A 12793-nucleotide genomic window follows, 5' to 3' on the forward strand; every position below is an offset into this window, starting at 1 on the left:
GTTATTTTTTTATTTTTTTACATACACAATTGTGTAAAAAGTTCAGGTCCTTACTGTTCCAAAAAAACTTTCTGTGCTTGTTATTCTGCTTTACTTGCTGGCTTATAAAGCAGCCTTGATGTGACAGAACATTGTCAATGTGCAGAGACTCATTATGCACTCTTTTATGGCATCTCGAAGCATACAATTGCTTGAATGTACCTGGAACATAAGGAACACCGAGAAGGCATTTTCCTTCCTAGAGGTTGACTTTTTAGACACTTGACAACCTGTAGACCCCTGTGGGTGAAGGGCTGTAGTTTACATTCTGGGCATGCCATTTGCTTTCCCTGCCCTAGTCATGGCTTACTACTGCTTGCAGCACTCACAAGTCTTCAAATATCGGTAGATAAGAATGGCGCACTTAATGCAATTCACTTCCTTTGTTCATCTCCTCTGTACATCCTGAATAACTAGTATCATTGTTTTCTTACAGGAATTCTTCCATGGGTAAAATTAATAGATAATTTTGATGCAGAATATGAATACATAACAAATGAAGGGACTGTCTTCACATTTAAAACTAACCGCAATGCCCCAAACTACAAGCTGATCAACATAGACTTCAGTGATCCCGGTGAAGCCAACTGGAAAGAACTTGTGCCACAGCATGAAAAGGATGTACTAGGTAAGTGTGTGCTAAGGCTACCTTATGGCCACAGTCGAATCGTGGCCATGAAGGTGTGACTACATGCAAACATGTGAATCAAGGAAACCATAATTCTAATTATTGATTGTAATTCCAGTTTGGTAATTAACTGCATACTGAATATTTTATGCGTATAAACTTATAGATCAATTAAGCTATTGGATATTTAAAGATATGACTAATTGGAACTGTAAAGCCCTGTGGGTTATGTTGGCACTACATAAATAATTATTTTCTTCTTAAGTATTCAAATTTATATATTGTCTTGATAATTAGACTTTCCAATTTGGATGCTCAGTCCTTAGCTGTCTGCATAGCCATATGACAGGACGAATCTTAGCAGGTGGAGTTTTTTGTGATGGCTTGTCAGGGTAGGACTTTGTCTGTTGCTGTTCTGTTAATAGTCAAGCACAGAGACAAACTAAGGGACTGATTTATAAAAGTGTTCACGCCAGAATACTAACATAAAATATTGTGACTTTTGGCGTTTTTGGGCCAGTCCATGCCAGTTACACTAATTTGAGCGAAGCATGGATCAGCAGAGCCTCTGCTTGCCTGACAAATTCATGAAATGTTATGCCACTTTAGTGGCGTCACTTACACCAGATATGTACACAAATCCCTGACTGGCGTACATTTTATGGTCGAGGCACATGGCAATTGTAAGGTGCGCCTAATTCAATAAAGCACCACTCCAGCATTTTTTTTAATATTTTAGTGCTACTAACTTACAGTAATTTCCCTGATCCTTGTCTTATATTTACTACCCGCTGTCTTCAGCTCCTCCCACCTCCGCTACGATGCCGCACTGCTATCTTGTGACTGCAGCTTGTTACTGGCTGGAAGTCACAGATAACGGTTACAAGATCTCAGTGCAATTCGCGTTCAGGTTCTGGCTTTCATAGACTTGCATTGAATTGGGACTTCCAGATCGTTCAAGCAAATACTGTGGCAATCTGGCAGATCACAAACTACTAGAAACCGACCAGGGTGATGCCAATAACAGAAGAAGATGGCAACTGGTAAGTATAAGACTAGGGGTAGGGAACTTTCATTAATAGCACCAGTCCAGTGCTTAAAGAAAAAAATAAAAACACTGGAATGTTGATCTAAGTGGCACGCACCGCTTACTTCAGCAGCCCCATTCATTGCAATTTTAAAATTGGCATGTACAATGCCATTCTTAATGAATCGGGGCCTAAATATTTGCATCTATTTATTTAATTGCCTTAAATTGTCTGTCATCCACTTCCGTCTGGACGTCCTCGAATCCCACAATCCACCACACCAGAAGTTCGCCAACCGCCATATTGGAATACCCAAGTGATGGGCATTCCATTATGGCACCCGCTGGTGGTACCAGGCCCTTGGGGCTGCAGAGGGAGAGAGCGGGACGGCGGGTTTGCGAAAGAAGAGAGCGTGATGGCAGGTGGAGAGCGGGGCTGTTAAGGGAGAGAGCAGGACGCGGGTGGAGAGCTTGGCTGCTGAGGTAGAGAGCCGGACAGCCAGTGGACACGAGCTGTGGAGAGACAGGACGGGATGGCGACTGGAGAGCGGGACGGCAAGTGGAGCAAGGCTGCGGGGGGAGAGCACCGGACGGCCAGTGGAGAGCAGGACTGTGGAGGGAGAATGCGGGACGGCGATTGTAGAGTGGGGCTGCAAAAGGAGAGAGCATGACGGTGGATGGACAGCTGGGTTGCAGAGGGAGACTACTTGGCTGCGGAGCTGCTGAGGGAGAAAGCAGGATGGCCAGTGGACACAGGGTATGTGAAAGAACACAGCAGAACAATGGATGGACAGCGGGGCTACTGAGAGAGAATGCAGGACGGTGGGTGGAGAGCTGGGCTTTGGAGGGACAAAGCGGGACGGCGAGTGGAGAGCGTGGCTTCACACATGGGGGCAGAGATTCTCAATGCTGCAAAGCCTTCCCCCATCGCGACATTACCGCCCTCCTGATGCGATAGCATCGGCCCTCCATCTAGTAAAATATAAACGGCGTGAAGAAATGTGCTAATTTTTTTTAATATAGGAGATTATTAAAGGGAATCTGTCACTCCAAAATTCGCCTATAAGCTAAGGCCACCGGCATCAGGGGCTTATCTGTGGCATTCTGTAATGCTGTAGCTAAGCCCCCGGTTTAACCTGAAAGATAAGAAAAACAAGTTAGATTATACTCACCCAGGGGCGATCCCGGTGTGGTCCGGTCCTATGGGCGTCAGGGTCCAGCGCCTCCCATCTTCATACGATCACGTCGTCTTGTTGCCGCGGCTCCTGGTCAGGCATACTTTATCTGCCCTGTTGAGGGCAGAGCAAAGTACTGCAGTGCGCTGGCGCCGGGAAACTTTGCTCTGCCCTCAACAGGGCAGAGAATTATGCCTGCGCAGGAGCCGCAACAGAAGCAAGGAGGATGACGACATCGTATGAAGATGGGAGGCACCGGACCCGGACCTGCAACGCCCATTGGACCCGAACTGGAACGCCCCTGGGTGAGTTATAATCTAACTTGTTTTTCTTATCTTTCAGGTTACATTGGGGGCTTATCTACAGCATTACAGAATTCTGTAGATAAGCCCCTGATGCCGGTGGCCTTAGCTTAGGCGAATTTTGGGGTGACAGATTCCCTTTTATGAGCATCAAATACTTTGTCCATCAGCAAAAACAAACTTTAAAAGTTTATAGGTCTGTGCACAAATCCTCTCATGCCTCAAGGGTCAACTGAGGCTTTCTTCATTTTAATAATCAGGTCAGGTGGGGTTGGCTCAAGAATATCTGGAATATAGAACTTATTAAAAGTTTAGCTTTTTTTAACCATGTTCAGTGATGACAATCAGTGTCATGTCAATAATGTTCTAATAAGTAGACGATAGTGGTAAAAAAAAATACAGAAGTACGGTACATCAGGTGTATTATTTTAGACGTAGAAACCACCAGTTGCTACTTACTGAAGAAATTATCCATAGAAAATGTTTAAAATGTTTGATAAAAATGCTTTTGTGCACTAAATGTTACATTTGCTGCTGCAATTGTATGAGTAAAGTCAGCCATATTTTAATAATGGAATGAAAGCAGCTTGATGTGAAGATGATCTGTTCAGACCCAAATGTGAAGATGATCTGTTCAGACCCAAATGTGAAGATGATCTGTTCAGACCCAAATGTGATTTGTTCAAAGCCTAACATCATTTTTGTTTGAATTGTAGGTGTTCTACAGTACTTAGTAAACTGTACTGTGCTTTTGGTGTTTTGCTCCATACACGGTTTACATCTGACAAATGCCAAAGTTGGTAACAGCTAATCAGTGAGGGTGCCATACTGATGACCTATCCTTATGATAAGTCATCAATAGTATAATACTTGAAAACCCAGTTAATGGCTACTTTGATTGGAAATAAAACAGAAAATGCTCTTTAGAGTTAATAGCTGCTATCAGAATGTTTAACAGACAGTTGTTCTTCCCACCCCCTCAACATTCACACTTAGTGTCTCCAATGAAAACATGTGTTTTCATTGGAGACAGGGAAGAAGTAAGCTGATGATAGACACCACAGTTTGTTTCCTGGGAACAAAATATTTGGATATTAAAATCCAACAGCTGGATCCCACCTTTCCCTGGCATTATACGTTCATGGCCAAAAGTTTTGGCACCCTTGAAATTGTTCCAGAAAATTAAATATTTCTCCCAGATAATTATTGCAGTTACACATGTTTTGTTATACACATGTTTATTTCCTTTGAGTGTATTGGAACAACATGAAAAAAACAGAGAAAAAAAGGCAAATTGCAAATAATTTCAAAAGAAACCCCCCAAAATGGTCCTCACAAAATTGTTGGCACACTCAACTTATTTGGTTTCACACCCTTTGGAATTAAATAACTGCAATCATTCGCTTCCTATAACTATCAACAAGCTTCTTGCACCTCTGAACTGGAAATTTGTACCGCTCTTTTTTGCAAACTGCTCCAGGTCTCTCATATTCGAAAGGTGCCTTCTCACAAAAGCAATTTTTAAGATTTCTGCACAAGGTGTTCAATGGGATTTGGACCCGGACTCATTGCTGTCCACTTCAGAACTGTCCTGCGCTTTATTTCCATCCATTTCCGGAGGCTTCTTCAAGTATGTTTGGGGTCATTGTCCTGCTGGAATACATGACCTAGGACACAAACCCAGCGTTCTGTCACTGGGCTCTACATTGCGACCCTTTGCGTAAACTTCAGATTTCATGATGCCTTGCACACAGTCCAGGCACCCAGTGGCAGAGGCAGCAGCACAACCCCAAAACATATTTGATCCATCACCATATTTGTCTGTAGGTACTGTGTTCTTTTCTTTGTAAGCCTCATTCCATTTTCGGGAGGCAGTAGAATGATCTGATTTCCCAAAAAGCTCTACCTTAGTCTTATCTGTCCACAAGACACTTTCCCAGAGGGATCTCGGCTTACTTACAAACTGCAGTCCAGCTTTATTATGTCTCTTTGTCAGCAGTGGAGTCCTTCTGGGTCTCCTGCAATAGCATTTAATTTCATTGAAATGTTGACGGATAGTTTGCACTGACACTGAAGTACCCTGAGCCTGCAGGACAGCTTGAATTTCTTTGGAACTTGATTGAGGCTGCTTATACACCATTTGGACTATCCTGTGTTACAACCTTTTATCAATTTTTCTCTGTCGTCCACATCCAGGGAGATTAGTTACAGTGCCATTGGTTGCAAACCTCTTGATTATGTTGCGCCCCATGGGCAAAGGAACATCAGGATCTCTGCAAATGGACTTGTAACCTTGAGATTGTTGATATTTTACAGCAATTTTGTTTCTCAAGTCGTTAGACATTTCTCTTCTCTTTCTGTTTTCCTTGCTTAGTGAAGCACACACAGACACACATCGCAAAGATTGGGTCAATTTCTCCCCTTTTTATTTGGTTTCAGGTGTGATTTTCATATTGCCCACATTTGTTGTGTGCCACAGTTGAGTTTAAATGAGCATCTCATGCTTGAAACAGTTGTTTATCCATAATTTTAGAAACGTGCCAACAATTTTGTCCAGACCATTTTTGATATTTTGTATGATATTATGTCCAATTTGCCTTTTTTTCTGTGTTTGTTTTGGGTTTTTCCAATACACACAAAGGAAATAAATGCGTATAACAAAACTTGTATAATTTTCTGGGAGAAAAACTTTACTTTCTGGAACAATTTCAATGGTGCCAACATTTTTGGCCATGACTGTATGTGTAAGAAGAGTCATAAACATAAGATAGTCAACCATTACTGCAACATATTTTGGTCCACTTTGCTCTAATAGCCACCTTTTACTGTCTAATTTTGAAAGAATCGAGAATAAACCAAAAAAGTGTTTTTAGGGCATACAAAACTAAATGGCCAACTGTATAGAATATCTAGCATGTACTGTACATGTGTTATAGATCGCACTAATCTTCTAATGTGTAATATAAAATGAATTTGTATGCAGAACAAAATTTCCATTACGCTTCAAAAGCTACACAAGATGTTCCAATTAGCAAAGACGAATCAGTGTAATTGCTTTCTGAATACAAATGCATTTGATAAGCTGTGTTCAACCTTTTAGGCTCCGCAATAAAACTAATAAAACTGCAGACAGCAAATCTGTCCAGAAATCGATAAGTCAGTCTGGAATCTTTTACGTAACATAAGGAAAAATTCATGTGAGGAGTTGGGTTTATTCTAATTTCATTATATTTGCAGTATCATCTTATTGAGCACGTTTTTTTTTTTTAAAAAAAAACAGCATAAAGCATATGGAAGACTGATCCGTTGTAAAAAACAAAAAAACTTTTATTAACCGGTTGAACATTTTCTTGTTGTTGATGCATAATGTGATAACCAAGTTCTCTCAAAAATGTTGCTATTTTTAGTGTTTGCATGCCAGTTTCTGGTACTTCCAGCAAATTGGACGGAGCTGTGGTAGAGCCGGGACAAAATGTGTCAAGGACTCTCTGACAAAAGTGGCTGCATTCGGTAGCCCAGAAATGTTACTACTGTGCCTGACTGTAGTAGCATTTCTGTTGAGGTGCACGCCACTGATGAGATATGCCTAATTACGGTAAGAGGTGTGCACCTCTTCTCCCAGTCTAATCCCTAAATGTGTTTCCTTTACTTCACTTTGTGTGACTTTTCATTTGAGGAGTCTCAAACAAGACGTCACAGGCGGCCGGGGCTGCAGTCACTGTCCTGCAGCATCCATCTCCTTTTCTGCAACAGGATGTCATCAGGGTGTGGTGCTGCAGTTACTTACTCTAGTTTCTTGCATTGCCGCCCTCTAAAGATATTCTGGATCCATGGTGATAGACGCTGCAGGAGAGGTGAGCACAGCATCGGTACTGTGCTTCTATCATCAGCGGCAAACATAGAAGCAATGAGTGAAACCAGTGTTTCCCCACAGCTTCTAGCACCACCCAAAAGCGAATCATCGTCAGAGGTGGTGATAAAAGCAGTGAGTGACAAAAGCACTGACCCCTGTTGACGATTGCTTTAGGTTGGTGCTAAAAGATGTGGGACAGCACTGTTGTGACTCACTGCCTTTATCTCGACCCCCTGAAAATGTTTTGTTTTACAGATAGAAACAGATTGCCGAGGAGAAACGTGAAGCGCAAATAGGGTCTTATCCCGTTTATTGAAATTGTAGAAATACAGCACATACTCATCTGGTGGGGTTGTGTGTGACACATCTACTATGTTCTACTTATAGCACCTACAAAGATTCAGAACTTGTGTTATTGGGATAGTGGGTTTTATCTGCGCTGCTGAAATTCTGGTAAAGGATTCACCAGTCAATGAATAAATAAAGTGGTTGATTGTCAACGTGTTTCAATGTCATCAGACTCCTTCTTCAGGACAGCCTCATGTGGATGTGGTTGTCAAAAGATCCTTTACCGGTTGTCCTTGATGGATCCTTTACTGTAATTTCAACAGCCCAGAGAGAACACACTATCTATACCACAAGAGACGAATATTTCCGGCGCTGCACTCGCCTCTCTCACTGCATCTGTCACCATGGATTCAGGACATCTTCAGAGGGCGGCGATGCGATAAACTCTAGTAAGTAACTGCATCCCCAACCTCATGTGAGATTCCTCTCAAACAAAAGGTAGTGACCTAAACAAATACACATTAGAGATTAGCAGAATAGGGAGAAGTGTATGGTATTGTACAATAAAGCTAATTACTTACAAAAGTGGTCCTCTTTATAAAGACTGGCATGTGAAACACCATTCTTCATTAATCTGGGCCTTTATTTATATCCAGTGAAGAGGGAGCCATATCTCAGGAAAATATAGAAAATGTCAAATTCAGGCGCGCAGTGGCATTTACACAAGATAAAAAATTACATATGTGTGGCAAGTGACAAGTAAGTTTTTAACTGCAAAGGCACAGGAAACCAGAAACCTTCACTGCGCCTGGCGTAATTCTTATACATATGCCAAGGTTACCTTTGCTAAATCATTTTAAGTTGAGAATTAAAACTGTAAGCAGCAGACATTCTCTGTAGTGGAGAGTGTAGCTGGAGAGTATACTGGCAGACTATTCCCGTTTCACAGCCTTATCAGCCATCTTTTTACAATAGTCTATAATTGCAGATATGGTATATTAACATGCGCTCTTAGTGTGCTTACCTGGATCTGGTTTCCTACTCTGGCTCTATAAATAGGCATTTTAATTACCGTGGAGGATAGTGTGACGCTTTCCATGGACATCCAGCAGAAACTTAAAAATGAAGGTGTTTTTTTTCTAATTTTCTGCTGTTTACTGCAGGATACAACAATTTCACCTCATTACCAGCTTTGTTTCAAGGTTAATCAAGGGACTAATCATTTGTATTCTTCCTATGGTGAATCAGCCTTTCCACAGCAATCAGAAACAGTTGGGGTTAATTAATTCAGCAGAGACTTGGGCTAAATTTAGTGTTCTTAAGAAATTGAGTTCAGAGGAAAAGCCATGGTAATGTAAAGTTTTCGGATGTTTAATGTCTGTGTATGAAGCTGTGCCCTGAGCATCCTTAATGTGTACAAGCAACTCCTTTTTAAAGAATAATGATCTAAAGGCCCTTTAGTGTGGATTAAAATGATCTGACATCTGATTAATAACTTATATGGAGCAATATTATCTCTTGAAGTTACGAGCCCCATACTCCAGGACCGCTCTGTCGAGAGATGTTGATACGTTCTTTTAGCCAGGCTTCCTTGTATGGGTATGAATCGCCACATACAACAACCTCCGTAGCTTGAAAAGTGGCAGCTATGTGTGTACACGGACTTACTGGAAGCACAGCTGGACGGAGAACATGAAGTTATACTGTGTTTTCCCCGCAGTTGCTCCCTTCGAGTTATTAGAGCTGTTACAATTACCGCTCACTACATCATGAACTTTGTGTGATCACTTCCTGTGAACCCTGTCTGTCTGCTCTGTGGCACGTGTGTGCAGAGCAGGCTGTCAATGGGTGTGACTACAGCACGCTTACCGTGTGTTCCACGCCGACTGGAACAGTTCCCTACTCTGCCCAAATGACTATAAACGAGCATCTGTGGAGGAAAAACGTCATTTTCTCCCTGTAACTTCACTTCCAATAAGTTTTCCAGATGTGATTTAATCGCTTTGCACCATCAGATTGATATATCTTCAAGTGAATAAGGTTTTTGGAAGTGACCGGTTTCCTTTAAATATATACTCGTTAGAGTTGAGCAAAAAAATTCAAAGGACCCTGGACTGGTGGCTATGTCGTTATTTCGTGCCCATTGGACCAGAGCACTGCGATCCTCCAACTATCCATTGGCATCCTTAGCACTATTCTGATTAGTACTCCCCACAGTGTCATTAAATGGTAACCCACACATGATATTGCAGAATTCTATGAAGCAGAAAAAGGCGCCAGGGATGTCACATGTAGTGGTAGGTTCACAGTACTCTGGTTCAGCTGTCACGAATTACCAACATAGCAACTGGACCAGGCTCCTGCTAATGTTTTTGCGCTACTTTAGCACTATTTAATTTTCCCCCATAGGTGTCAATGTTTTCACCATCACCATCAAAAGACTGTCATTTTTTTCCATGTTGCCTAACTTTTCTTAAACGAGTACTTGGGTACCATCATGGCTACTAGAACTAAAGGTTGCCGTAGTTTTAGTATGCTATGTTACATTTAACAGGATGATCAGTTACATATTTTTTATTCCCAAAGGATCCTTATGTAGTGTTATACATTGTATTCAGAGTAAGTGCTTAACCCCTCTCTGACCTCAGATGGTATAGTACGTCTGAGGTCAGATCCCCTGCTTTGATGCGGGCTCTGGCGGTGAGCCCGCATCAAAGCCGGGACATGTCAGCTGTTTTGAACAACTGACATGTGCCCGCAATAGTGGCAGGTGGAATCGCGATTCACCCGCCGCTATTAACTAGTTAAATGCCGCTGTCAAACGCTGACAACGACATTTAAATAGAACAACCGGCCGGAAATGTGCGCATCGCTGACCCCCGTCACGTGATCAGGGGTCAGCGATGCGTCGGCATGAGAACCAGAGGTCTATTGAAGACCTGTATGGTTGTTGATGCTGGATTGCTGTGAAATGCAATAACGGGCGATCAAAAGAACATATCTGCACCAAAATGGTATCATTAAAACCATCAGCTCGGCGTGCAAAAAATAAGCCCTCACCGGACCCCAGATCACAAAAAATGGAGATGCTACGGGTATCGGAAAATGGCACCATTTTTTTTTCAACATTTTTTAGCAGAGTTTGGAATTTTTTTTTACCACTTAGATAAAAAATATCCTTGACATGTTTGGTGTCTATGAACTCGTAATGACCTGGAGAATCATAATCATAATGGCAGGTGAGTGTTAGCATTTAGTGAATCTAGCAAAAAAAGCCAAACACAAAAACAGTGTGGGATTGCACTTTTTTTGCAATTTCACCGCACTTGGAATTTTTTTTCTCTTTTTCTAGTACATGACATGCTAAAACCAAAAGATGTTTTTCAAAAGTACAGCTTGTCCCGCAAAAAATAAGCCCTCACATGGCCATATTGATGGAAAAATAAAAAAGTTATGACTCTGGGAAAGAGAGGAGCGAAAAAGTAAAAAAATCAAAATATCCCTGGTCATGAAGGGGTTAAAGTACCACTCCGGGATTTTTGGGGTGTCTTGTTTGGTTTTTTATTTCAAGACCGGATAGGTATCAGTCATGTATGTTCCATGTGTATGGTTAAATACTTAGTGGTCAGTGTCTTTTGCTATCTCAATCACCGTGCCGAGCCTTCTCCCCCATTCCAAGTTACGACTGGCTGGACGTCACTGCTAACGATTACCTTCCTCAGTGTAAGGCCGGGATCACACATGCAAGAAATACGTCCGAGTCTCACATGTTAATCCGTCACTCAGGAGCGGAGCATGTGGCTCCATGTATTGCTATGTGGCCGCACGCTCCGCTCCTGAGTGACGGCGGCAATGGCGGGTATTAACATGTGAGACTCGGCCGTGTTTCTCACATGTGTGATCCCAGCATAAGAGCTTATGGCCGTGAAAATTGGTCCAAGCACGGACCGCTAATGCATAGACTGTCTGCGGCTCTTCCGACTCGAGCGTGTCAGCCTCATAGAAATATCTGAATCTGTCACGCTTGGGTTGGAAGAGCCTCGGCCAGTCTGTACAGTGCAGTCAGAGATCGGCCATAGATCCTTGGATGTCTGCATGAGCCCTAAGTCTATGAAAGCCTCATTCTAAGTCTCATAGACTTATATTGAGAAGTAATTTCCAGTATGCCCAGCAAAAACTGGAGTGATCTGGCCAGTCACAACTACGGTCACGAGGAACAGAGTACTGCTGGGAAAAATAGACCGGTAAATAGTTTACTACACACAAAGAATATATTGTGCAAAAGTAGGAGTAGAATGGCACAAGGTGTTATCTCCACAATGAGATGTAGCGTGGAGTTTGCCTAAATCTCAGATTACTAACGCTGGAACATGGACATGTGAGACTCAATTTAGAACCGCTGCGGCAAGCAATAAACAATAGCGTAGGGGTGGTGCTCAACATCAACAGCAATGAAGATCCGATGAAATGAAGAAAAAGAAGTGGCACTCACCCGGTAATGCTAAACAGAGATGTCCTTTATTCAGAGCATACACTCACAGACATGTGGTGGAGAGGCGGCTGGTGAGGAGAGGGGTGCAAGAGGAGGCAAGAGGACGACGGCCGTTTCGCGCCTGCACGCTTCCACGGGACCTGTGGAAGCGCGCAGGCGCGAAACGGCCGTCGTCCTCTTGCCTCCTCTTGCACCCCTCTCCTCACCAGCCGCCTCTCCACCACATGTCTGTGAGTGTATGCTCTGAATAAAGGACATCTCTGTTTAGCATTACCGGGTGAGTGCCACTTCTTTTTCTTCATTTCATCAAAGAATATATTACTGATACTTAGCCATCTCTCCATTGACCTCTCTATTAACTTGCGAGCTCAGGAAATATTATATACCATAGGATCCGTAACCCTCTTTAACATTATGTTAAATAAAAGCATCAGTTCCGAAAATGTGTAATGAGGTTGGGCATTTATAGCTGTTTATACATGTGCGGATATTTTTCCTTTGTTAGCTTGCATTCCATTTTTTTCCTGTTTTATAGTGAAAGCCTATAATCTTAAGATTGTGAAGTCAATTTGTTTCCAAGGATGCTGCACCAAAAATACGCAACATTTGGACACAGCGTTGATACATTTTAATCAGCCTCTGTCAGCAGTAAATCCTTCATATTTTTTATTTTTTTTTGCAAGCAGTTTTTGCTGAAAAAAATTGAACAGTTCTGTAAGAAATACTGGTAGTGTGCAAGCAATGACTACTGCTTCTTCCACTTCTGTGGGGGGCAGAAGTTCTCATGCAGGACTATTGCTGCCATAAACAGTCAATGTGAACGGTGGTCTTGTCTGAGAACTTCCTCTCTATTCACATAGGGGACACAGGAGCTATGTCCTCATTAGTGATGAGGGTCCCAGCTGTCAAACACACAGCATTATGGTAATAAATTCCCCCAAGGAAAACTTTCTAATACACACTAGGACATAACTAAGGTTAACTCATTA

The 12793-nt window shown here is 42.3% G+C and overlaps 1 protein-coding gene across 1 annotated transcript in view; it reads left to right on the top strand.

Annotated features, from left to right (window-relative positions):
• Positions 1-12793, top strand: part of PREP (prolyl endopeptidase) — a 151190-nt gene that overhangs the window by 82817 nt on the left and 55580 nt on the right. The window contains exon 8 of the mRNA XM_077289641.1: positions 476-667. Coding sequence (XP_077145756.1) covers positions 476-667 — 192 coding nt within the window. The remainder of the gene's footprint in view (positions 1-475; positions 668-12793) is intronic.

The sequence above is a fragment of the Ranitomeya variabilis genome, chromosome 2, assembly GCF_051348905.1.
Source record: "Ranitomeya variabilis isolate aRanVar5 chromosome 2, aRanVar5.hap1, whole genome shotgun sequence".
Classification (NCBI taxonomy): Eukaryota; Metazoa; Chordata; class Amphibia; order Anura; family Dendrobatidae; genus Ranitomeya; species Ranitomeya variabilis.